Here is a 22,099-nt window from a genome sequence, read left to right as displayed (position 1 = left end):
GAGATCCTGTCTCAGAGAGAAAGAGAAGACAGACACAGACACACACACACACACACACACACACACACACACACACACACACAGAGAGAGAGAGAGAGAGAGAGAGAGAGAGAGAGAGAGAGGCGCTAGGCATGGTGGTGCACATCTGCAACCCTAGCACTTGGGGGGTAAAGACAAGATGACTAGGAGTTCAGGTCCAGTTTCAGCTCCATGGCAAGGTAAGGGTTATATGAGTCTTGGTTATATGATCTTGCCCCCCTCCCCAAATCACAAAGAATAATGTGGAAAACAAAACAAAACAACAAAAATGCCACTGAAACAATGCACAAAACTTCCAAGGGCCAAAGAGCTGGCTCAGCAGGAAAGAACATGTACTGCTTGTGCAGATGACCCGGGGGTGGCCCCCGGCACACAGGAGTGCAGCTGTGTGCTTGCGCAGATGACCCCGGGGTGGCCCCGGCACACAGGAGTGCAGCTGTGTGCTTGCGCGGATGAGCCCGGGATGGCTCCCAGCACACAGGAGTGCAGATGTGAGGCCAGAAGAAGCAGCTGGAGCTGGAGGCCGAGGCTGGCAGCTGGGAGGGTCTTCTGCAAAAGCTGTTAACTGTTAATTCTTGAGGCATGTCTCAAACCCATAACTAAAATCAAAAACAGAAAACACATAAAACAACTTCCAAAAGATCCTGTTAAATTGATTTGAGCCAGGCAGTGGTGGTGCACACCTTTAATCCCAGCGCTTGGGAAGAAGAGACAGGAGCAGAGCGGTCTACAGAGAGTTCTGGGACAACCAGAGCCCCGCTTCGAAAAACAAACAAAACAAAACAAAAACAAAAACAAACAAAAAGAAGCAGAAAACTGACAAGACAAGATGGCTCACTGAGTTAGGGAGCCACATGGAAAAAGGAGAAACTGACTCCTGCCAATCTCCACACAGGAGATGTATACACACACACACATACACACACACACACACACACACACACGAGAGATGAGAGCCAGGGCAAACTTAATTATTTTGATTCTATGCCAAACTCTGCTTTCAGGCACTGCTGATATAACTTACTTCTTCTCCTACCATTCATATAAGTACCACAGGTATACTGTCCTCTTTGTAATTACCTATGTGGCCCAGTTTAATAACCTAGTTTTATTGGCTCTTACGAGTCAGGCTTTGCAGGGTGTGGTGGTACACGCCTGTAATCTTAGCGCTCAGGAGGTGGAGGTAGGAGAGTCGGTTTAGACACATATTCCTTTCAAGGGCAGCCTAGTCTATGAGAACCCATTTCAAAAATCAAAACGCCAGAATTTATACAGCCAACGACCTGGCAAACTCCGCATGTGCGTGCGGCACAATTCTTTACTTTCAGGTTCTATGCTCACTATGAAGGGGTGGCTGTATCCTTTTTGGTTTTTCAAGACAGGGTTTCTCTGTGTAACAGCCCTAACTGTCCTGGAACCATTTTGTAGACCAAGTTGACCTTGAACTCTCTGCCCTCTGGGTGCTAGGATTAAAGGCAAGTGCCACTACTACCCAGCTTTTCTTTTTTTTAATGATTTATTTATTTTTATTTTATGTGCAATGGTGTTTTTCCTGCATGTATGTCTGCGTGAGGGTGTTGGGAACCCTGGAACTGGAGTTACAGACCATTGTGAGCTGCCGTGCGGGTGCTGGGAATTGAACCTGGGTCCTGTGGAAGAACAACCAGTGCTGTTAATTGCTGAGCCATCTCTCAAGCCCTGAAATGATCTTTGAAGATATCACTGGTAAAAAGCAGAACTTAGACCAAATCCCGCTGGGCTGAGGGAGTACCTGGGCCATAGAGCACAAGTTAGCACGCAAGAAGCCCTGACTTCAATCTCCAGCATGACAGACAGACCAACCCTCCTGATTGGTCCTAGTTACATAAAAAATGTTTCCATATTGCCTCGGAGTATGGGACGACTCTGGTCAACACAGAGAGATGCCCAGCCCATCACAAAAAAATGGCTTAAAATTGTATTAGAATTATTTTCTCATTAAGTATGGATAGATAATGTCCTCCTTTCACTGACCTTGCTTCATATCCCATTTTGTTATCCAGAGATGGGAAATCAGGCTGACGGTAATCATCGGCTCCAAGACAAAGAACAAGGGCCCCAACCAGCATCTCCTGTAGCCTCTACTACTATGACAAAGCCTTGAAAAGGCCTCTGTATGAACTATGAATCCATTATTAATAGAAACAATTTAACTCATCTTACTAAAAAAATAACAGCAGCACACAAGAGGATCCCAAAAAGAACCCTGATTGCAGGTTCCGGCCAAACAGAAACTCTGGGCACAAAGACACACAATCCTACTCATAACCAGCAACCAATGTCACAGTTGGCTCTGGACAGGCACCAAAGCTACAGAGAAACCTTGTCTCGAAAAAACCAAACAACAACAAAAAATGGTTGGCTCATCTGCTCTTTCTGCAGCAGACCAACTAGCACTACTCACAGGTCTGTCCCTTGTCACCGATGTCTGCTTCCAGCTCCGGAAACAGAGTCTCTTTGGGCTACTCAAAACTGCTTTGACAATTACACAGAAGCCAAACACTCTGTGTCATACTTCAAACTATAACAAAGGCATTTTATAGAAACTGCTATCACAAGTGAGCGGCACATAGACACCATCTCCCTTCTCGCCATCACTTAACTTCAATGACAGGCTGTAGGAGGGACCTTCCTATGTACTTACTGCTGGAAGGCGGCCATTGTGTTCTCCAGGTTTTCTCCAGCACCTGTGGAAACAAGGAGTTTAAATTTCATTTACTTGCCACGTTGAACATTTTATTTCTCTAGGAACAGCAATGAGCCTTTTTAAAATGTGTGTGTGTGTGTGTGTGTGTGTGTGTAAGTGTGTGTGAGTGTATGAGAGTGTGTGTGTGATGGGCGAGATAGATGGAATCCTATTTTTCAGTTTGTTTTTTTCCCCTGAGGCAGGGTTTCTCTATGTGACCTTGACTGTCCTCTATGTGACCTTTATATGGATATATATATATATGATATATGATATATATGATATATGAGCTGGAGATATAGCTCAGCTAGTAGAGTGCCTAAAGTCTACAAAGCCCTAGATTCAATCTCCAGTACTCTGTGGTACCACAGACCAAGCATGGGAGCTCATGTCTGTAATCCCAGGACTTGGAAGTAAAAAACAGAAAGACCAGGAGTTGAAGGTCAGCCCGGGCTATGTCAGACAGTCTTAACAAAAAGCCCTCTTTAAAAGAGCTGTTGCTTAATCCAGTTGAGCTTTCAGCCCACAATTCTTTCATCTGAGCTTCTTTATGCCCATGATAACCATATTTACAAAACTTCAAAAATTTCCCTCTTAAGATCTTTGATGTCTATTTTTTTGTTTTTTGTTTGTTTTGTTTTTTGAGACAGGGTTTCACTGTAGCTTTGGAGCCTGTTCTAGAACTCATTCTGTAGACCAGGTTGGCCTCGAACTCAGAGATCCACCTGCCTCTGCCTCTCAAGTGCTGGGATTAAAGGTGTGCACTACCACTGTCCGGCCCAATACTAACTTTTGCAAACTAAGTACGTGATGGTGAAGAATACAATATCTACCAATGCATTTTGCACCATGGTTCTCATTCATGCTATAGCAACAGCAATTTTACCCACTGATGCTTTCCGAGTAGAGAGAGAAATACTAGCAACTGAAACTCAATTTTCAAGGCCTCAGATATGCAAGCATTACAGCACCACTGAGCTACACGCCCAGGCTTACTTATCCACACTTTGTAGTACTGGTGAGGATATCAGCACAGGAAATGAGGTGAACACTGTCTTAGGGACATAGCCTTGACCTTGCAGACTGATATAAGAACCCATAGAAGCCAGAGACCATGCTCTGAAGATGCCAGAAGAGTGCGTCAAGATGACTTCTGGGGACATGCGGTGATAAACAAGGGCCTTTTTGACAGGATCTCTATGTAGCCCAGGCTGGACTCAAACTCTCAATTTGCCTGTCTCCTTGGTGATGGAATTAAAGACATAATACTACCATTGTTCAGCTAACAAGGACTTGTGAAGTTCTGGAAATTTTTTTTATTACATTTAGGGCCAGGAATGGTGGTACACTCCTATAATCCCAGCACTCAGGAGGCCGAAACAGTGTTTGTGGTCAGCCGGGTCTTATAGTGATTTCCTAAACAGCTAGTACTACAGATACCCTGTCTCAAAAACAAAACAAAACAACAACAAAAAAGCAAACAACAACAACAAAACCAAAAATAAGTAAATAACTTTGTTTTGTTTTGTTTTATGAGACAGGGTATCTCTGCAAAGCCCTGGCTGTCCTGGAACTCTCCCTGCACACCAGACTGGCCTCAAACTCACAAAGATTTATCTGCCTCTGCAGAGATCCACCTGCCTCTGCTTCCTGAGTGCTGGGATTAAAGGTGTGCGCCACCACTGCCTGACTCATTTAACCATTTTTAGACAGGGTCTCTCTACATAGCCCTGGCTGTCCTAGAACCTGCTGTGTAGATTACGCTGGCTGTGAAATTTACAGAAATCTGCTCGCTTCTGACCCCTAAGTGCCAGGATCAAAGATGTTTGCCACCACACCTGGCTATAATTTGCTTTTTAAAAAATGTAAAACTGGTGGGTAATCTGGGCAGTGGCAGTATACTCCTTTAGTCCCAGCACTTGGGAGACAGGGGCAGGTGGATCTCCGAGTTTGAGGCCAGCCTGGTCTACAAATTGAGTTCCAGTGGGTAATTTCTTTAATGGATTTATGCCATTTAAAAATGTGTCTGAATGATAGACTTCTTTATATAACTACTCTTTGATTTATTACATCTATATTCTGAGACATTTAATATGTTTCCATTTTTGGTTATTTTAGATAATAGAGTACTGAAGATTTAATTTTTTAAAAGATAGTGAGATAGTGTCTCATATATCCCAAAGTGTAACCAAGAATGATCTTTTTCTTTCTTTCTTTTTTGAGACTGGGTTTCTTTGTGTAACAGTCCTGGCTGTCCTGAAATTTACTCTGTAGACCAGTGTGGCCTCAAACTCACAAAGAGCCACCTGCTTCTGCCTTCTGAGTGCTGGAATTAATTATTTGCGCTACCACCGCTTGGCTTTTTTTTTTTAAAGATAGGATTTTATTATATATTCCTGGCTGGCCTCCAAATCACAGAGACCTTCCTGCCCCTGCCTCTTAAGTGTTAAGATTAAGACCATATTAATTGATTAAATCACTTAGCTATCACTAATACTGAATAAGTGGTCAAGAGGCCTGGAGATATATGTCGGAGAGAAAGCTTGTCTAGTGTGCAGAAGGCCCTGGGCAGACAGGACACTTAGCATTTTCTGTATTTCACTAAGATCCTAACAACTATTCCTCTCCTGTGAGGTAATTAAACTTCCCCGGGAATTTTAATAGCAATGCAGGGCATGGTAGTTCACGGTTGTAATCTCCGCTGTACAAAGCCATGGAGAATTGTGAGATTGATGCTAGCCCAGATGACTACATAGTAAGATCCCATCTACAAAACAAAACAACAAAATACCACCACCCAAACAAGACATTAGCTCTCGAGCTACATAGATGGTACTTCCGAGCCTGTCTTTTTACCGTGAGCTACGCTGCATGGACCTTATGGTGCCATGCTAGCACCCAGATAGCCTCTTCCTTTTCAGTTTTACAGGCAAACAATTTCCATCTTCTTCCATTTGCTGTAAAACTAGGAAGTAGATTCCTCAGGGACTACTGCAGATTACTGAGATGCACCTGGTGAAGCCTGCAGAGTTCCCGAGGGACTAATTAAGAAACACAGTGTTCCTCTCCAAGGAATTATTTAGTGGTAGGTCCTCCCTCGTGAACTGGCTTGAATTCACTTTCTCTCAAATAATCATCATGTGACTCACAGAAACAGCCTAATTAATTTTTTGTTTCTCCTAAGAAGTAACTACAGTTTCCGGATCTACAATCAAACAATTCTACACACAAAATACCTTCTCTTCCCTGCGGTTTTGAGGCAGGGTCTCGTGCATTGCCAGTTAGGGCTGAACTCACTATGCAGCTGAGGGTGACTCTGATCCTTCTGTGTCCACATTTCAGCATGTGGAAACATGTACAGCATGTGCCACCACCATTGCTGGTTTACATGGGTCTGGGGATGGAACGTGGGTCCTTGTGTATGTTAGGCAAGTGCCAATTCCTCAGCTCCTCAAAACTGTCCTTAGACATTACATACTTCATGTTGAGTGTGCTGGGAGTACACACGCCACAATGTGCACATGCAGGCCACAGACACCTTGTTTGTCTATGATAAAGACCATTGCCACCCAAGGGGTTGTGTCAGCTGACACTTCTAGGTCACAGTCCATCACTGAAGGAGGGCAGGGCAGGGACTCAAGCAGAAGCCATGGTGGAACACTACTTACCTATGTGTCCCTCACAGCTTGCTTAGCCTGCTCTCTCATACATCTAGGACCACTTGCCTACAATTGACTGGGCCCTCCCTTATTAATCATTAATCAAGAAAACACCCAAAGACTTGCCTACAGGCTAATCTGATGGAGGCATTTTCTCAGTTAAGATTCCTTCTTCTCAGATACGCCTAGGTTTGTGTCGAGGTGACAAAAACCACCAACATATCTACCATGTGAGTCCCATCCATCAAATTCAGGTTGTTTGGCTTGGCAGCTGACATCTTTACCTACTAAGCCATCAACCAGTCCTACTATAGGTTTACTGAGATGGAATCTTACATTGCACAAGGTGGCTTCCAACTCACTACACATCTAGGGGATGACCTTGAACTTGTGTTTTTCCTGCCTCAGGTACGTTTATGTATCAGCCATCTCACTATGTGGACCAGGTTGATTTCAAACTTACAGCCTTCCTACCTTTCCAGTGCTAGGACTAACCTATTCATTTTATTTTATAGTTCCACTGTATACTTTTTTTTGTGTGTATGTATGAGTGTTTACGTTTGGAGGAAAACTTTAAGTGTCATTTCTAGTGCTAACACTTTTTTTGGAGATAGAATATCTCATAAGCCTGGAGCTCATCTGTTGTGGGATATTTGTGTACTGTGTGAAGATGTGTTGCTGTGAGTGGTGTAATAAAGAGCTAAATGGCCAACAGCTAGGAAGGAGAGGACAGACAGTGTTTCTGGGAAGAGATAGAAAGAGGAGGGAAGTTGGGCGTGCTATATTAAGAGGCGGGTGGTCCCCATGAGAAAGCACAACCATATATGGCGCCCAATACGGGATGCCAGATGAAGTATTTATCTAATTATTCTTTACCCATAAAATTTCAGGAGTCAGACATTGGGGTAAGAACCTGATAGATCAGAGAAACAGCCAGTAGCCTCCCTTCTCTCTCCTTCCTTGATCCAAAAGGGCCATGAATCTTTCCAAACCCCTCCCTACTACTTCTCATGTCTTTCTATATATTCTCAGTTCTCTAAAACCTCTATGGCTATTTGGGTCGGCTAGTAGCTAGCTCTACTCTCTTTATTGGCAATCTCAGGAGTGCCAGAGTACACGAAATATCCCCTAACACTCATCACAAAGACTATACTAACTGGCCAGAGTCCAAAGGAACTGTCTTCACCTCTTCAGCACTGGGAATACATGTACATACACCATGGCTCCTGGCTTCTTCTACACAGGTTCTGGGACTCAAACTTGGGTCCTCTTACCAACTGAGTAATCTACCAGTCCCCTGTGTTTTCAGTTTATATTAATTTTCCTCCTTTATGTAGTATTTCCTAATTACTTTGGATCAGTTCATCTTTGATAGGATAATGAAAGGAAACATTGCATTTTGCATCTTAACATAAGATTTTTAAAAACTTTTTTTAATCTTTTTTTTAATGTGCATTGGTGTCAGAACCCCTGGAACTGGAGTTATAGACAGTTGTGAGCTACCATATGGGTTCTGGTATTGAACCCAGGTCCTCTGGAAGAGCAGCCAGAGCTCAGAACTGAACTCTCTATCTCCTGAATAAGATGTTTTTAAACATTTACTTATTTTATGCATGTGTACACATATGCATGGAAGTCAGAAAAACTGGGACTCAGCTGTCCTCTCCTACCATGTTGGGTCCCTCAGATTGAACTGCCTGGCAGCAGATGTCTCTGCCCATCTCCCTGCCTGTGATCAAGATTTAAGTGCTGTGAAGGAAAGCAATAGTGGTTCAGCTCCTTCTACAAACTTTCAGATGTTTGTATATGAATTGATGTTTACTTTCCTTGGAGTTTTTGTCTGGCCACCATTATATCATCATTAATATCCTCATATATATGGCATATAGTGTGATAGTGCACTGTTTATAAAACCAATGAAAAACTGCAGCTTCAGCCACACACAAGAAAATAATCTTCAAGCCACGTGATGGTGGCATGCCTTTAATCCCAGCACTCAGGAGACAGAGGCAGGCTCTGTGAGATTGAGGCCAGCCTGGTCTACAGAGCGAGTTCCAGGACAGCTACGGCTACACAGAGAAACCCTGTCTCAAAAACCAAACCAAACCAAACCAAAACAACAAAAAACCTTAAATAAACTAAAATAATAATAATAACCTTCAAAAGGAAGATTGGGGTGACAAATACCTGTGATGGCAGCACTCAGGAAGCTGAGGCAGGAGTATCTCAAATTCAGAGCCATTCTGTTCAAAGCCAGCCTGAGCTAGATACAGTAAGACTATTTAAAAACAACAACAAAAGGGCAAGGACTGAGCTGGATAGCGAGCACAGTGGGTAAATTGTTTGCTTCAGATCCCCAGAACCCATGCACAGGCCAGAGCAGTAGAACCCAGAACCCACCCAAAAGCCAGAAGTAGTAGAACCCAGAACCCATGCATAAACTGGAATCAGTAGAACCAGCATCTGGTGTGTAATCCCAGTTCCCCTATTGCTGGATGGTACGTTCAGGAAGAAGCTTCAAGCCCCAACTCAAGTTTCCTAGTGAGTTCAGCTATGAACAACAAGAGGCTCCATTTCAAACAAGGTAAAGACAAGGACCAACATCTGATAGTGTCCTCTGACCTCTATGCATGTGCTCTAGTGCTAGAAAACACACCAGTCACCACCAGCTAGGCATGACAGCACATGCCTTTGATCCCAGCACTGGGAGGCAGAGGCAGGCAGTCAAGGCCACCCTGCTCTACGAAGTTAGTTCCAAGACAGGGAAACAACAACAACAACAACAACAACAAAAACCAACCCTGTCTTTAAAAACAAAAGTGGGAAACTGTGTTGAACTGACAAAACTATACAAAAGAATGATAATTCATTTCTATGCCGCATTTGTCATAATAAGAGTCATGGTCCCACACCTTTACTAAACCTAGCTCTGGGAAGGCAGAGGCAGAGTTCCAGACCAACCTGGTCTACATAGCGACTTGCAGGCCAGCCAGCAAGACCCATCTTTGGAAACTCTAAAAACAAAAATCATGCTACAACATCAAATTTTAGACTATAGAATTTACCATTAAACTGTACGAATTTTTTTTGTTTTGATTTTGTTTTTTGAGACAGGGTCTCTCTTGTCTTGCCCTGGCTGACAAGGAACTCACTCCAGCTGATCTGGCTTGAACTAAGAGATCCACCTGCTTCTGCCTCCTAAGTGCCACCACCACCATCAGCTCCATTTCAACCTATTTTAACCTGGTGTCACATTCGCCCTAAAACAAAATTGTAAAACACCTGAAACAATTTTATATTTTATATATTATTATTAAGATGTAATGAAGTCACATTATTAAAAGTAACGAAGAAGCAAAGACATGGCTCTTGAAGGAACTCCCCTTGATCCTTATAGCAATATACTTCTGCAAGGTAACCTTATCATCTTTTAAAAGATAATACTAATAAGCGAAATAATGTTTTAGTCTTTTAGAAACCACGAGCCATTGCTGGGGTAAATGGTGCTGTTCAAAATTTAAAACAACCAACCAAACAAAAAAGAAAGCAGGTACTAGGTTTGGAGTCCTCGGAACCAGAATCCTCCAAATTCCTTGTCTTAATTTAGTCCAAGCTCTAACTGTGACCTTGGAAAAGTCCCTGGTTTAGAGACATTTCTCTCCAGAGTTCAATTACAAATGCGTGGAGGGTGGGCCAGGTCGCTAGGCACCGCTTGCTTCTCGGCTCCCTTCAGGTGACTAGCGGATCCTCAGCCTTGCCTGAGCCCAAGCTCTTCCCCACGGACTCAGCCACCAGCTTGTTCCAAGCAGTCTGTTCCGTTCCTGGTTCCCCCTGCGGGTGTCTCCTGGATCTGCACCGGCTTTGTGCCTGGCTGCCAAGAAGGGTCCTTCCTTGGGCTGAGAAACGCCCCACTTCTCGTTCTCATCCTGCACTTCACCTTCTCACGGAAGCCCTGCCACCCTTGCTCCCCGAAGACTCCCACCAGAACTGGAACACGAGACCCTTTCCTTCCCCTCGGGACGACTCATCTGAGGAAGCCCTCCAGTCACTGGAGCCCATCCTTCCTCGGTCTCTCCGACACTCCCACCCTCTACCTCCTGCAAGGAAGCCACCCCCATCTCCGCCATCGGGTTCTGGGGACCCCTCTCACCTCCGCGGTGAGAGATGTGCCTACTGAGGAATCGCTGCTTCTTTTTCTGGTGCAACAACGTTGGGTATTTAAGCAACAAGAACGACGTGACCAAATACCCTCCCAGGGTAGAGAGAAGGCAAAACGCTGCGGTGGACGACATCCTCGGTCACCACCTTCTGGGCCTCTGAACCCCACTGCGCTGCGGCGGTGGCAACGGATGCGGCGCCGGAGGCTGCTCGAGGTCTGCTCGCCCCCAGCCGGCGCCCTCGGCGCAGCGCACTTGTTCGTGCGGGCTCACCACGCAGGCGCAACCCGACCCCGGTGCGGGAGCAACAAAGGGGCTCCGATACGCAGGCGCGCTGCGGCAGGGAGCGTTCGGCGTCCCACTGAACGTGTGTCCTGCGCCTAAGTGATTCTAAGAAGGTTCTGAGGCAAGAGGTTGGGCACTTGCCAGTGTCTTTATTTGTTTCGTTTTTGTTTTGGCATCCCTCAAGCGAGATAGCCTTCAGGAAAAATCTGACGTGATTGGGAAGTGTACATCAAAGGAGGATTCCAGGGCAAGTCCTAGCCTCCTTCTCTAGGAAATGCGAAGAATTGTTCCCAATGCCTCGAATTCGTTACGTACTCGAGAAATGTTCTCAACGGTTTGTTTAAGAAGCTTGGGACTGGAAGGCGTAGCCCAATTAGTAAAGCGTACCGGTTCAAGTTCCAGCACAAAATAAAGAGACTGGCAACGAAATCGTCTCCTAAAAAGGCTGGCAAATAAATTTTCTATTTCCCCTTTTCACCTCACACATTACAAACTTGGAAAACACTAGGAATCACGTTTTAAGGGGATAGGATGTTGGTTTTGTGAGGTGGGTACGGTCTTTCTTTCTTAGCCCAGTCTAGATTTGACCATGAGGTAGAGGAGAGAACTTTGAACTCCCTATTCTCCACCTCAGCCTCCAGAGTGCTGAGATTATAGGCATGCCCTGCTGTGGATCTTAGTTCATGCAAAGGAAATAATCACATCACAAGAGGCTGTAGCTGTGGCCCAGTGGTAGAGCACTTTCCTAGCAGGTTCAAGGCCTTGGGTTTGTTTCTTGAGATAAGGTCTCACTGTGTAGACCGTGCTAGCCTCAGATTCACAGGGTTCAGTTTGCCTCTGCCTTTCAAGTATTGGGGTTATTTACTATTTATTTTTGGAGACAGGGTCTCACTATGTACCCTTAACTGACCTGAACTCACCAAGACCAGGAAATCCACGTGTATCAGCCTTCCAAATACAAACCCCTCAAAACCAGAGGTTTGATTCTCAGTACGAAACAACCAGCAACAACATACTGATTCACCACCTTGTTTAGCTCAGGCTGGCTTCAAACTCTTATGGCCAAATAGTTGTCTTGCTTCATCCTCCTTCCTGATTGGCTGGAACTGCAGGCAAGGGCTGCTGCAGCTGATCTCATCGTTTACTTTTTATTTATTTTTTAAAAATATTTATTTATTTATTATGTATACAATATTCTGTCTGCGTGTATGTCTGAAGGCCAGAAGAGGGCACCAGACCTCATTACAGATGGTTGTGAGCCACCATGTGGTTGCTGGGAATTGAACTCAGAACCTTTGGAAGAGCAGGCAATGCTCTTAACCGCTGAGCCATCTCTCCAGCCCTCTCATCGTTTATTTTTATTTATTTACTTATTTTTGGTTTTTCGAGACTGGGTTTCTCTGTAGCTTTGGAGCCTGTCCTGAAACTAGCTATTGTAGACCAGACTGGCTTCGAACTCACAGAGATCCACCTGCCTCTGTCTCCTGAGTGCTGGGATTAATGGCATGCACCACTACCACCTGGCTCATTGTTTTTTTTTATGCTATGGGAGCTAGTTCTGTCCTTCCACCATGGGGGACCTGAGGTGGCAGCTCCTTTTCCTACTAAGCCATCTTGCTGGGTTAGGAAACAGCTTTTGGAAATGTGATAAACACTGTATTTCACATACATTAAGACTAAAATCTCTAATTGTGTTTGTATGGTATTTAAAATGTATCTGGGAAAATAGAATCAATTACACTACTTTGGATCTCCAACTTATTTTGTATTGATCTAATGGATGGCATAGCCACAATTGTTGATATGGTGGTATGTTGGGAAAAGTTACTGTAGATTGGTAAGATTTAAACACTTAGCAAATCATTTCATAGAATAGGTATTTAATTAAAGAATATTTATGCCAAGCCTGAGGGTGCAGGCCTGTAATCCCAGCTACTCCGGAGGCTGAGGCACAAGGATTTGAAGTTCTAGGCCTGCCTGGGCTACAGAATAAATTCAAAGCTAGCCCCAGCTAGGTACTGTCTCCAAATATAAAGAACAAATAGGAATAGCGATATAACTCAGTGGTATGCATGAGACCTGAGGTTCAGTGCATAGTACTGAAAAAAGTTTTTGTTAGCATACACTTGCAATCCCAGTATTAGACAGGCTAAATCAGGAGTGTTGAGAGTTTAAGGCCAGGGACTAGAGGAATGGCTCAATCAGTAAGAACACTTGGTGTTGTTTGAGGCTGGCCTCCAATTTGGGAGATCTGCCTGCCTCTGCCTCTCAAGTGCTGAAATTAAAAGGCATGCACCAACACTGCCCATTAAGAACACTTGTGTTGTTTTTCAAGACAGGGTTTCTCTGTGTAATAGCTCTGGCTGTCTTGGAACTTGCTCTGTAGACCAGGCTGGCCTCGCATATATCCACTTGCCTCTGCCTCCCAAGTGCTAGGATTAAAAATGTGGCCGGCCCACCACTACCTGGTTTAAGAGTACTTTTTCTTACAGAGGATCTGGGTTCACTTCCAAGATATTCAATGTCTTCTTCTGACCTCAGTGGGCACCATGCATGCATGTAGTATATATACATACAGGCAGGCAAAACACTCTTATATATAATAAATAAATAGGTCAGGTATAGTGGTACACACCTTTAATCCCAGAACTCTAGAAGCAGAGGAAGATGATATATGAGTTTGAAGCCTGCCTGGTCTACAGAGTGAGTTCCAGGACAGCCAGGACTAAACCCTGTCTCAAAAAACTAAAAAAGAAAAGAGAGAGGAGAGAGAGAGAGAGAGAGAGAGAGAGAGAGAGAGAGAGAGAGAGGAATATAAGGAATATCCCAACTGACACATCATTTTATCAGAAAGATGTAACACTAAATTATGATGAAAAATATGCCTTATATCATGGACAATGAAACAAAACAGATATATCAACTATACACTTTGTATCCTTTTTTCTAGAACAAAAACCTTTTATTGATTTTACAATAAATATCAACATAATGAAATAATGGAACAATTATTGTCCAAATACTATTGAATACTTCTAACCAAAACACATCTTGGTTTTGGAAAAACACACAACACACATTTAAAAACAAAATCTCACACACATTAAAACAAGACAAACATCAGCTCCAGCCTGGGACTGGATGGCGGGAAACTTATTGTGTCACTGCTTTCAGGACTCCCCGGAGCACCTTGTAGCTCATTAGCTGCACATTCTCCTTAGGAGGAAAACAAGGTCCCCTCTCAGTCACATACGCATAAGGAAATCTCAGAACCCAAAGGCCATCGGGTGGGAGAGTGATTTCTTGTTTTTCTGGGTAAAAGACTGGACATGGTGGTGGACCTGGTTGAACCTGAAAAACACAGGCAACAGAATTACTTTTGGATTTCTCAATAAGAAACACCTGGAAGATAAGTGAACAATGGGCCACACTGAACATGAAGGCAGACGCTGCTGCACTTTCCTGGGTCTTCACCTAATCCCCTTGGTGTCTTATTCCCTCTGCTCTCTTTTTTGTCGGGGTGTGTGTGTGTGTGTCAAAACAGGGTTTCTCTGTAGCTTCAGAGACTGTCGTGGAACTCACTTTGTAAACCAGGCTGACCTCGAACTCATGGAGATCTGCCTGTCTCTGCCTCCCAAGTACTGGGATTAAAGGCATGAGTCACCTCACCTAGCTTGTATTTTTGTTTTGTTTTGTTTGACTGCACTTCTAAATCAGCAGATGTTGGGAAAACTAGGGTTAAACTAAATTCTTACTAATGGTTGTCATAGTTAAATCGATAAAGATCTTGGATTTAAAAGAAATTAGGTACTAGAAACGTAACTTAGTGGGTAGAGGGTTGGCCTAGCATAGCAGTATGCACACAAACCACAAATTAATAGAGACAGATAAATAAATAAATGTAAACAAAAATATTCAAGTGGACATGGGGTTGGAAGACCATTCAGTGCTAGAGCACATCTGGTGGTAGAATTCTGAGTTCTAGGTCAGCCTAGTCTACGATTTGGGTTCCAGGACAACCAGGGCTACAGAGAGAAAGCTTGTCTCTAAATAAATAAATAAAAATAATAAATTAATAAATAAAAATGATCAGAACAAAGGGCTTGGGATATAGCTCTGTTGGTACAGTGATTGCCTAGCATGCACAGAACCTTCACTAAAGCCATAGAACTGCTTAAACTAGGTGTGGGTGTGTACCCTGCCATCCTGGCACTGAGGGAGGGATAAGAGAATAAGAAGTTCAGGGCTATCCTTAACTACGTAGTGAGTTTCCAGACGGTCTGGAGCATAGGAGACTCTCAACAAACATTAATCTAAATAAGCATCATGGGCTTGGGATGCAGCACGGTTAGTAAAGAAAAAGGTACACACCTAAAATCCCAGCACTTGAGAGGTAGAGACAAGAGGATCAGAAGTTCAAGGTCATTAAAAACTACACATCTAATTCCAAGTCAAATGGGCTACATGATTTGTCCCATAAAGACAACTCCTGGAAAAGTACTGTTTTGCTTGTTTAGGGGAAGGGTTTGATTTCTTACCTGTGGCATCAGTATTATCTGCAAAGGAGCATCAGGAACCACAACAAAAAGCCTCATAAGTTGGGCATAATGTGGTTTGAGCCCTCTGCCCTGAGACGAGGACAGAATGTACAGGGGCATATCACTGTTTAGGGCTTTTAAAGCTGATTCCTTTGGTCCACTTCCCATCACCTTCATTACTTTGTCAGGCCCTGAGCACATGAATCTCCGACCTCGAGAGTCTTCATACTCAAAGCCAACAAAGGCTCTCGCTATGTCATCCCGCCGCCGTCCTCGCCCCACGACAACCGCACTTCTCTTTCCAGGAATAGCTTTATTTGGAGCAGGCCAGGAATTTGTGTCTAAGTCTCCTTCATCTTCAGCTCTAGTCCTGATGACAATGTCCCAAGGCATAAGATAGTTTGTTCCTGGAACGAAGCCCTGTTGGTCCAAACCTGTATGAAAGTTGTAAGACTTGGCTGGGCCTAGTTTAACCAAAGACCAGCTAGAGAATTTGGGTAACAGACCTTTTGGGCAATTTGAATGTAGCATGCCTGGGAGATATTCAACTGTGGATGCCTGCCGATCAACCAAGTTTGGCCTCTTGTCAGATTTTACTTCTCCTTGACCGTGAACTTCTGGATTGTCTCCTCCGGCTTGTGGGTCAGCTGGATAGGTACCCAGGCTATCTGTTGACTGGCCCAAGCTCAAAGCTAAACTCAGGCTTGTGCTCTCTCCTTGGGTTTGAGGTTCTTTCTCTTTAAGTTTCTCGGCATCTGAGTCAGGCGGGGCAGGAGACGGTTCATTTTTGGCAGGAGCAGGATCTGGAGTACTTGGCTCAAATACAGGGAAATTGATATGGTCCAATTTTCCACAACACTTTTCTTCCAGAAGCTATAAGGAGAAAAAAGATGTGGAAACTTTTTATTTCAAATAATATGTTCTTATTTGTATGCTTAAGTAAGTAAAAACAAAAAACAAAAACAAAGCAAAAACCAAACAAACAAAATAAACATGTTACTGAGCAGAGAAGGGTAGTGCTTGCCTATAACACAGTTTTGGGAGGGCAGGCTGAGTGAAGCAGAACAGAAAGTTAGCTAGCCTGGGTCACACAACAAGTTCCAGACCATCCTGAGCTAGTCTGTCTCAAAATAAATGTAACAACACACACTTTATTCTAACAAGCAGGATTAGCAATCAATGTATTAGCAAAGACCATGAAGTTTTTTGTCTCTTCCTTTGTCAGTGGATATGTGAATTCAATTTTCTGGATACTGAAGTAGCAAGGACTACTTTTGTATTCCAAAAGAATCCAGTATGAGTTATTCCTTTGAGGGACGCCTCTGTTTTTAATCCCAGTGACCATTAGTGTGATAAGAAATAGACAGAGTCACTGAACACATTTACTGCATTGACCCACTGATTAAAAAAGGTGATTTAAAAAATTGTTTTGGGGAAGTCGCTTTTTATTTGTTTTATTTTTTGAGACAGGGTTTTTCTGTGTATCCCTGGCTGTCTTGGAACTCACTCTGTAGACCAAACTGGCCTAAAACTCAGAGTTCCATCTGCCTCTGCCTCTCAAGTGCTGAGATTAAAGGCATGTGCCACCACTTGGCTTTGGGAAGTGGTTTTATGACCCGAAATCTTCCCTTTTCACTTCTGTTTAAAACCGTATCAATGGAGATTAGAGAGGTGGGTCAGTGGGTAAAAGCGCCTGTTGTTCTTGTAGAGGATTCATTGATTCCCAACCCCCACATGGTGGCTCACAACCTTAACTCCAGTCCCAGGGGATCCATGTCTTCTTCTGAATTCAGTAGGTACATGTGTGGTGCACGCAGGCACATGCAGGCAAAACACTCAGACAAAATAAGTAATTCAAGTTCAAGTGGGTCCATAGGTATGTAACACAACATACATTCACATGCACACACATATATACTGAAATAAAAATATTACTGATGAGATATTTCAGTAAAAGGAGTAACAAATAAAATTGTGATAATGGATATTTTTGAGATGGATAATAAAGACTTCTTTCCAAGTCAGACACAGTGACTCATGCTTTTAATTCCAGCACTTGGGAGGCAAAGGCAGGAAGATCTCTGTTAGAGACCCGCCTGATCTACACTGTAAGCTCCAGGACGGCCAGAACTACATAAAGAGACCCTGTCCCAAAAATAAATAAATAAATAAATTTTAAGAAGCCTCTTTTCAAATAAATGAGTGACAATAAATCTTTTTAAAAACCTCTAAGTGTATCATTTTAATAGTTTAAATACTAAATATATATGCATAAAGTATGGTTAAGAAAAAAAAAATCAAGAAGTGCATGTCACAAACTTGCCCTTGTTTCTATACCACTGCAGTTACATTGGCTTTTCTAAGTGTTCTGCTTCTGAATATGTACTTTTACTTGGATAATATTCAGTAGCAAATAGAGCTTCAGAGTTTCAGAGTCTACCTGGTAAAAGTCATAGTTAGCGGCCTTGATGTCAAAGGGGTCATCTCGAGGTGCCTGCTTCCTTCCGCAGTTGCAGGCTCCGGTGGAGCGGGCTCGGCTATTGTGGTAGAGCACAGGTGGGTTTCTATCCGCCTCTGGTTTTTCTCCTGGAAGATGCAACTGTCATTATAAATCTCACAAAGACAATACAGAGCCGACTTTACTTTGTGTTTTACAACAGTCAACTTCCCAAGTTCTCTAGATAGTTCTCTGGCAATTAAAATACACACACACACAAAGAAGCAAACAAACAAAAATCTTGATTAAACACACAAACTTTAAGTTTTACCCCCCTTTTCAGTGCAGAGGATGAGACTAGGTACCTCACTCATAAATGCAATGCATTTATGCGCTGTCTCCTAGCTACACCCCATCTTCACCCTAAAAAGGTTGAACTAGCCAGAGTGGTGGGGCAATCTGGAGGCAGAGGCAGAAGAATCTTTAAGAGTTCAAGGCCAGGCTGGTCTACAGGGAGACCCTGTCTCAAAAATAAATAAATAAATACGTTGAATTTCTCAGTGACTTTTTCCTTCCATGTAACATCATGATGATTTTCCATTTCACTATATTCCTGTCAATTCAACAAATACTCTAAGATGAAGGGTAAACACACTTCATGAAACTTCATGCTTCTTAATATTTATTATCTACCAACTCACTAGAATTCATTTTTTAAATTTCAAAAAATAATAGTTATGGGTGATAGTTTCCTTTTAGAGGTAGAAGATAAAATTTAAGGCTGGAGCTGGCAAGATGGCTCATCTGGCATCTGAGATCCATCCCCAGGACCCACGTGGTAGGAGGGAACTGACCTGCACTCGAATGTCATGGCAATCACATATCTATAAACACACACACATACACACACAAAATGCAATTATAAAAATAAAAATAGATGGTAGCACGCACACTCCAAAGGCAGAAGCAGAAGGATTTCTGTGAGTTTAAGTCCAACTTGGCCTACAGAGTTCCAGGACAGTCAGAACTAAATAAAGACCTTGTCTCAAAAAAATAAAATACTGGGCAATGGTGGCGCACACCTTTAATCCCAGCGCTTGGGAGGCAGAGGCAGGCGGATCTCTGAGTTCAAGGACAGCTGGTCTACAGAGCAAGTTCAAGGACAGCCAGGGCTACACAGTGAAACCCTGTCGCAATAAATAAATAAATAAATAACAAAAAGCAGCAAAACAACAAAAACAAAGAAAGAATTTTTAAAAAGAGAATTTACCCTTAAATTTCTGCAGGGCTCTTTAAGAAACAAAAATACCGGGGGCTGGAGAGATGGCTCAGAGGTTAAGAGCATTGCCTGCTCTTCCAAAGGTCATGAGTTCAATTCCCAGCAACCACATGGTGGCTCACAACCATTTGTAATGGGGTCTGGTGCCCTCTTCTGGCCTTCAGGCATACACACAGACAGAATATTGTATACATAATAAAATAAATAGGTATTAAAAAAAACAAAAAAAAACCCAATGCATACCAAGAAAAAAATCATCTTAAAATAAGAGTAAAAACACAGCTCAGGTGCCAGTGAGCGGCTCAGCAGGTAAAGGGCTTTCTGCACTAACTATACGGGTTGGGTCCTTGGAACCCATGTGAAAGTTGGCATGTAAAAGTACATTGCCCCCCACCTCCACAGGTGCACTCCCATTAACATACACCACACAAGCACACAACAATAATAAAAGCACAGCTCAAGTTTTCGTTGCGAAATGCCGGAAACTTGGTAGCTACCTGATTTCGGTAAGGAGTGAAATTTGTGTACACAGTGCTGGTCGGTCAAACTTCTCTCTTCACAGAGCTGATGGCCGTTGCTCCAGAATTTGTAGCAGTCCTCATGCAATTGCATGGCGTATTTGTGAAAGGCCGGGCCTCGCGCGTGTTGACTGTATACGCGAAGGGCCTGAGCAAGCTGATTCTTATGGACTGTCATGGTGTAATTATGAGGCAAGTTGGACTGGTAGGCACTGTGAGCCATGGGTAAAGCTTTTTGGCACCGGTTTTCTGAGAACTTTGTGTCTATATCCAAAAACCCTTCTAAGACTTTAATACTACTTAAAATCTTAGAGGTTAGCTCCCCAGTGGGTGAGCCCAAATCCTCTTCTTTCCCATCAATAGCCACTTCATACAGTTTCGTAGCTGCTGAGATCCACTTCTGATAAGTGGGAAGTTCAAAATGGGAGGGCTGTGGGTTCCTGCCCACACTGTCATCGAAACCTTTTTTGCTTAGGACCAGCTCCACGTGCTGCCAGAGGAATTCTCGAAGGGTGAAATCCACTAGCTGGCCTGAAGAACTAGAGGTGCTGCTATCGGCGTGGAAGGAGAGCTGTTGTCTGCCGTGTTGTCTCATCACTTGATAACGCCTAGGTCCAGAGAGGGGTGCAGGCACCAACAAAGATTCAGGGTCCTTCACAGTACAGTGACTCCTAAGCTGGTCCAGCAACATGCCAACTGGGTCCTCCTCCTGGCTTCCTGGGACTATGTACACAAAAGCTTGGTTGGCAGGTACCGTAAAGAGGCAGTTGATACTCTGATTCGTCAAGACTCTACTCTTGCGGAAGATTCTGTAGATCTGATCCTCCAGGGCATGCTGCAGTCTTCTTTTGGGAGAATGCTTCTTGGGCTTATCTGGATGAGCTGTATCTTGGCTCCGAGGGGGTTCCACTTTAAGGGCTCCATTGAGTTGAAAGAGGAAAAGGAGTCTAGGCGGGCAAGGTCGGCAGTTTAACTTCCAGTCTTTGCCAACTGGACAATCCTTAATGGCTGTTTTAAGGAGAGGTAGTACTTTCTGTCTCAATCCATCCAGGGCTCTGAATACTCGATCATAAGTGATGTCAAAGGAACAAGTCGGATGGACCAGGAGCAATATATGACAGACAGAGAAAAGGTAAAGGAGACTGAGACACTGCAACTTCTCCTGATGCTTCCAGAACTCATGTGTTTCCGCATGAGGTAAAGAGAGGCCGCCACCAGCTTCTCCGCTCTGGAGAGCCCGACAAGCACGCAGAAGCTGTGAATTGTCACAGATGGAAGTGAGAATAAGATACAGGACTTTGCTTTCCTGGTTATAGTAAGCCTGCAGAAGGCTAAAGTCCTGGGGACCTGGCTCAGCTTGGTTACCTTCCGCGGTAGCCATACCTCCACGAAGTGAATCCCCGGCGGCAGCCCCCGGGTCCCCGGCTCCCCCGGCTTCTCCGACGGAGACCGTTTCCGTCTTGAATACAGGCCCGGGATCTCCAGGATCCTGGTGGTGAAAAAGAGGGAAAACCTGTCGGTCGCACACAGTGTTCACCAGAGAGAACTTCTCGGAGTTCAGGCGCAGAGCCGTCTTGCCGAAGATTCCCACCACGCAGATCTCATCTTCCCTCCACGGAGGCTCCGGCACGCCAGCCGCATTCCCTCCGCCTTCAGCGGGGGGACCTCCGGGACTCTCAGAGCCCAGCCAGGCCGACGCTCCCATGAGAAGTTCTCGCAAGCTTACCGGCCCCGCCATGACAGAGAATGAGCTTCCTCCAGTGTTTTTCCGGTCCCTCCCTAATCCCATCCAACCAGGTCCTACTGTGAAATACCTCCGCACGTCAATCCCTGCTTTTCTCACACTTTAGTTCCGGTGTCGTGTTCCGTGCCGTGTGTCACTGTGTCCGTCCCCTGTCGTCGTCGCCCCCCCCCCCCCCGCCTTTTCAAGTGTTCTACCAAGATTTTTCTTAGCCCTACATTTGCTCAATTCGAGAATATAGGGATCGAGAAGTCAAAAACTAGATTGAATGCAGTTTGCATTTTAATACGTCAAAAGAAAAATTCCAGCAGTTTTCTAACAGTTAGATTTTTCTAAGAGCTCAGCGGGGGTGGTTGCTTATACTCACCGTCTCTTGAAACTGAGGCACAAGGATTCCTTTTTTTGTTTGTTTGTTTGTTTTTCGAGACAGTTTCTCTATGTTGCCCTGGAATTCACTTCGTAAACCAGGCTGCACCACCGAGCAGCACTTTTTGTTTTTAAATTGTTTGTTTGAGAGAGTCTCTCGGTGTAACCTTGGCTGTACTGGACCTGTCTCTGTAGACCGGGGTGTAGGCCTCGAATTTAGAAATTCCCCAGCATCCGCCTCACAAGAAGTGGGATTAAAGGCTTGAGACAGACACCACCAGGAAAAGAGAGGGAGGAAGGATGAAGGGAAAATGGGGGAGAAAGGGAGGAGAGAGGGGTAGGGATGGGGGGGGGT

The 22,099-nt window shown here is 44.1% G+C and overlaps 2 protein-coding genes across 2 annotated transcripts in view; both read right to left on the bottom strand.

Annotated features, from left to right (window-relative positions):
- Positions 1–10,853, bottom strand: part of Gdpd1 (glycerophosphodiester phosphodiesterase domain containing 1) — a 33,884-nt gene extending 23,031 nt beyond the window's left edge. The window contains exons 1-2 of the mRNA XM_048446785.3: positions 10,574–10,853; positions 2,723–2,765 (exon numbers count right to left, since the gene is read on the bottom strand). Coding sequence (XP_048302742.2) covers positions 2,723–2,765; positions 10,574–10,715 — 185 coding nt within the window. The 5' untranslated portion in view covers positions 10,716–10,853. The remainder of the gene's footprint in view (positions 1–2,722; positions 2,766–10,573) is intronic.
- Positions 10,854–13,805: 2,952 nt separating this feature from the next.
- Smg8 (SMG8 nonsense mediated mRNA decay factor) lies at positions 13,806–21,405 on the bottom strand. Its single transcript, XM_048446786.3, has 4 exons — positions 19,617–21,405; positions 17,844–17,989; positions 15,404–16,276; positions 13,806–14,216 (listed from the first exon to the last, which is right to left on the bottom strand). Exons 1-4 carry the CDS (start codon positions 21,373–21,375, stop codon positions 14,019–14,021), a joined length of 2,976 nt encoding a protein of 991 aa, XP_048302743.2. The 5' UTR covers positions 21,376–21,405; the 3' UTR covers positions 13,806–14,018.
- Between the last annotated feature and the right edge of the window lie 694 nt (positions 21,406–22,099).

This window comes from Myodes glareolus, chromosome 9 (assembly GCF_982192425.1).
Source record: "Myodes glareolus chromosome 9, mMyoGla1.1, whole genome shotgun sequence".
NCBI lineage: Eukaryota > Metazoa > Chordata > Mammalia > Rodentia > Cricetidae > Myodes > Myodes glareolus.
Note: the sequence above shows the minus strand (reverse complement) of the source record. Positions and strands in the feature narration are given on the sequence as shown.

Bases quoted from the DNA above. Each gene is read 5' to 3' on its own strand.
- Smg8 (XM_048446786.3), bottom strand. From the start codon at position 21,375: ATGGCGGGGCCGGTAAGCTTGCGAGAACTTCTCATGGGAGCGTCGGCC. The intron at 17,990-19,616 runs GTAGCTACCAAG...TGCATCTTCCAG, and splicing joins TCACTCCTTACCGAAATCAG to GAGAAAAACCAGAGGCGGAT. The intron at 14,217-15,403 runs GTAAGAAATCAA...TGTGTTTTTCAG, and splicing joins AGATAATACTGATGCCACAG to GTTCAACCAGGTCCACCACC.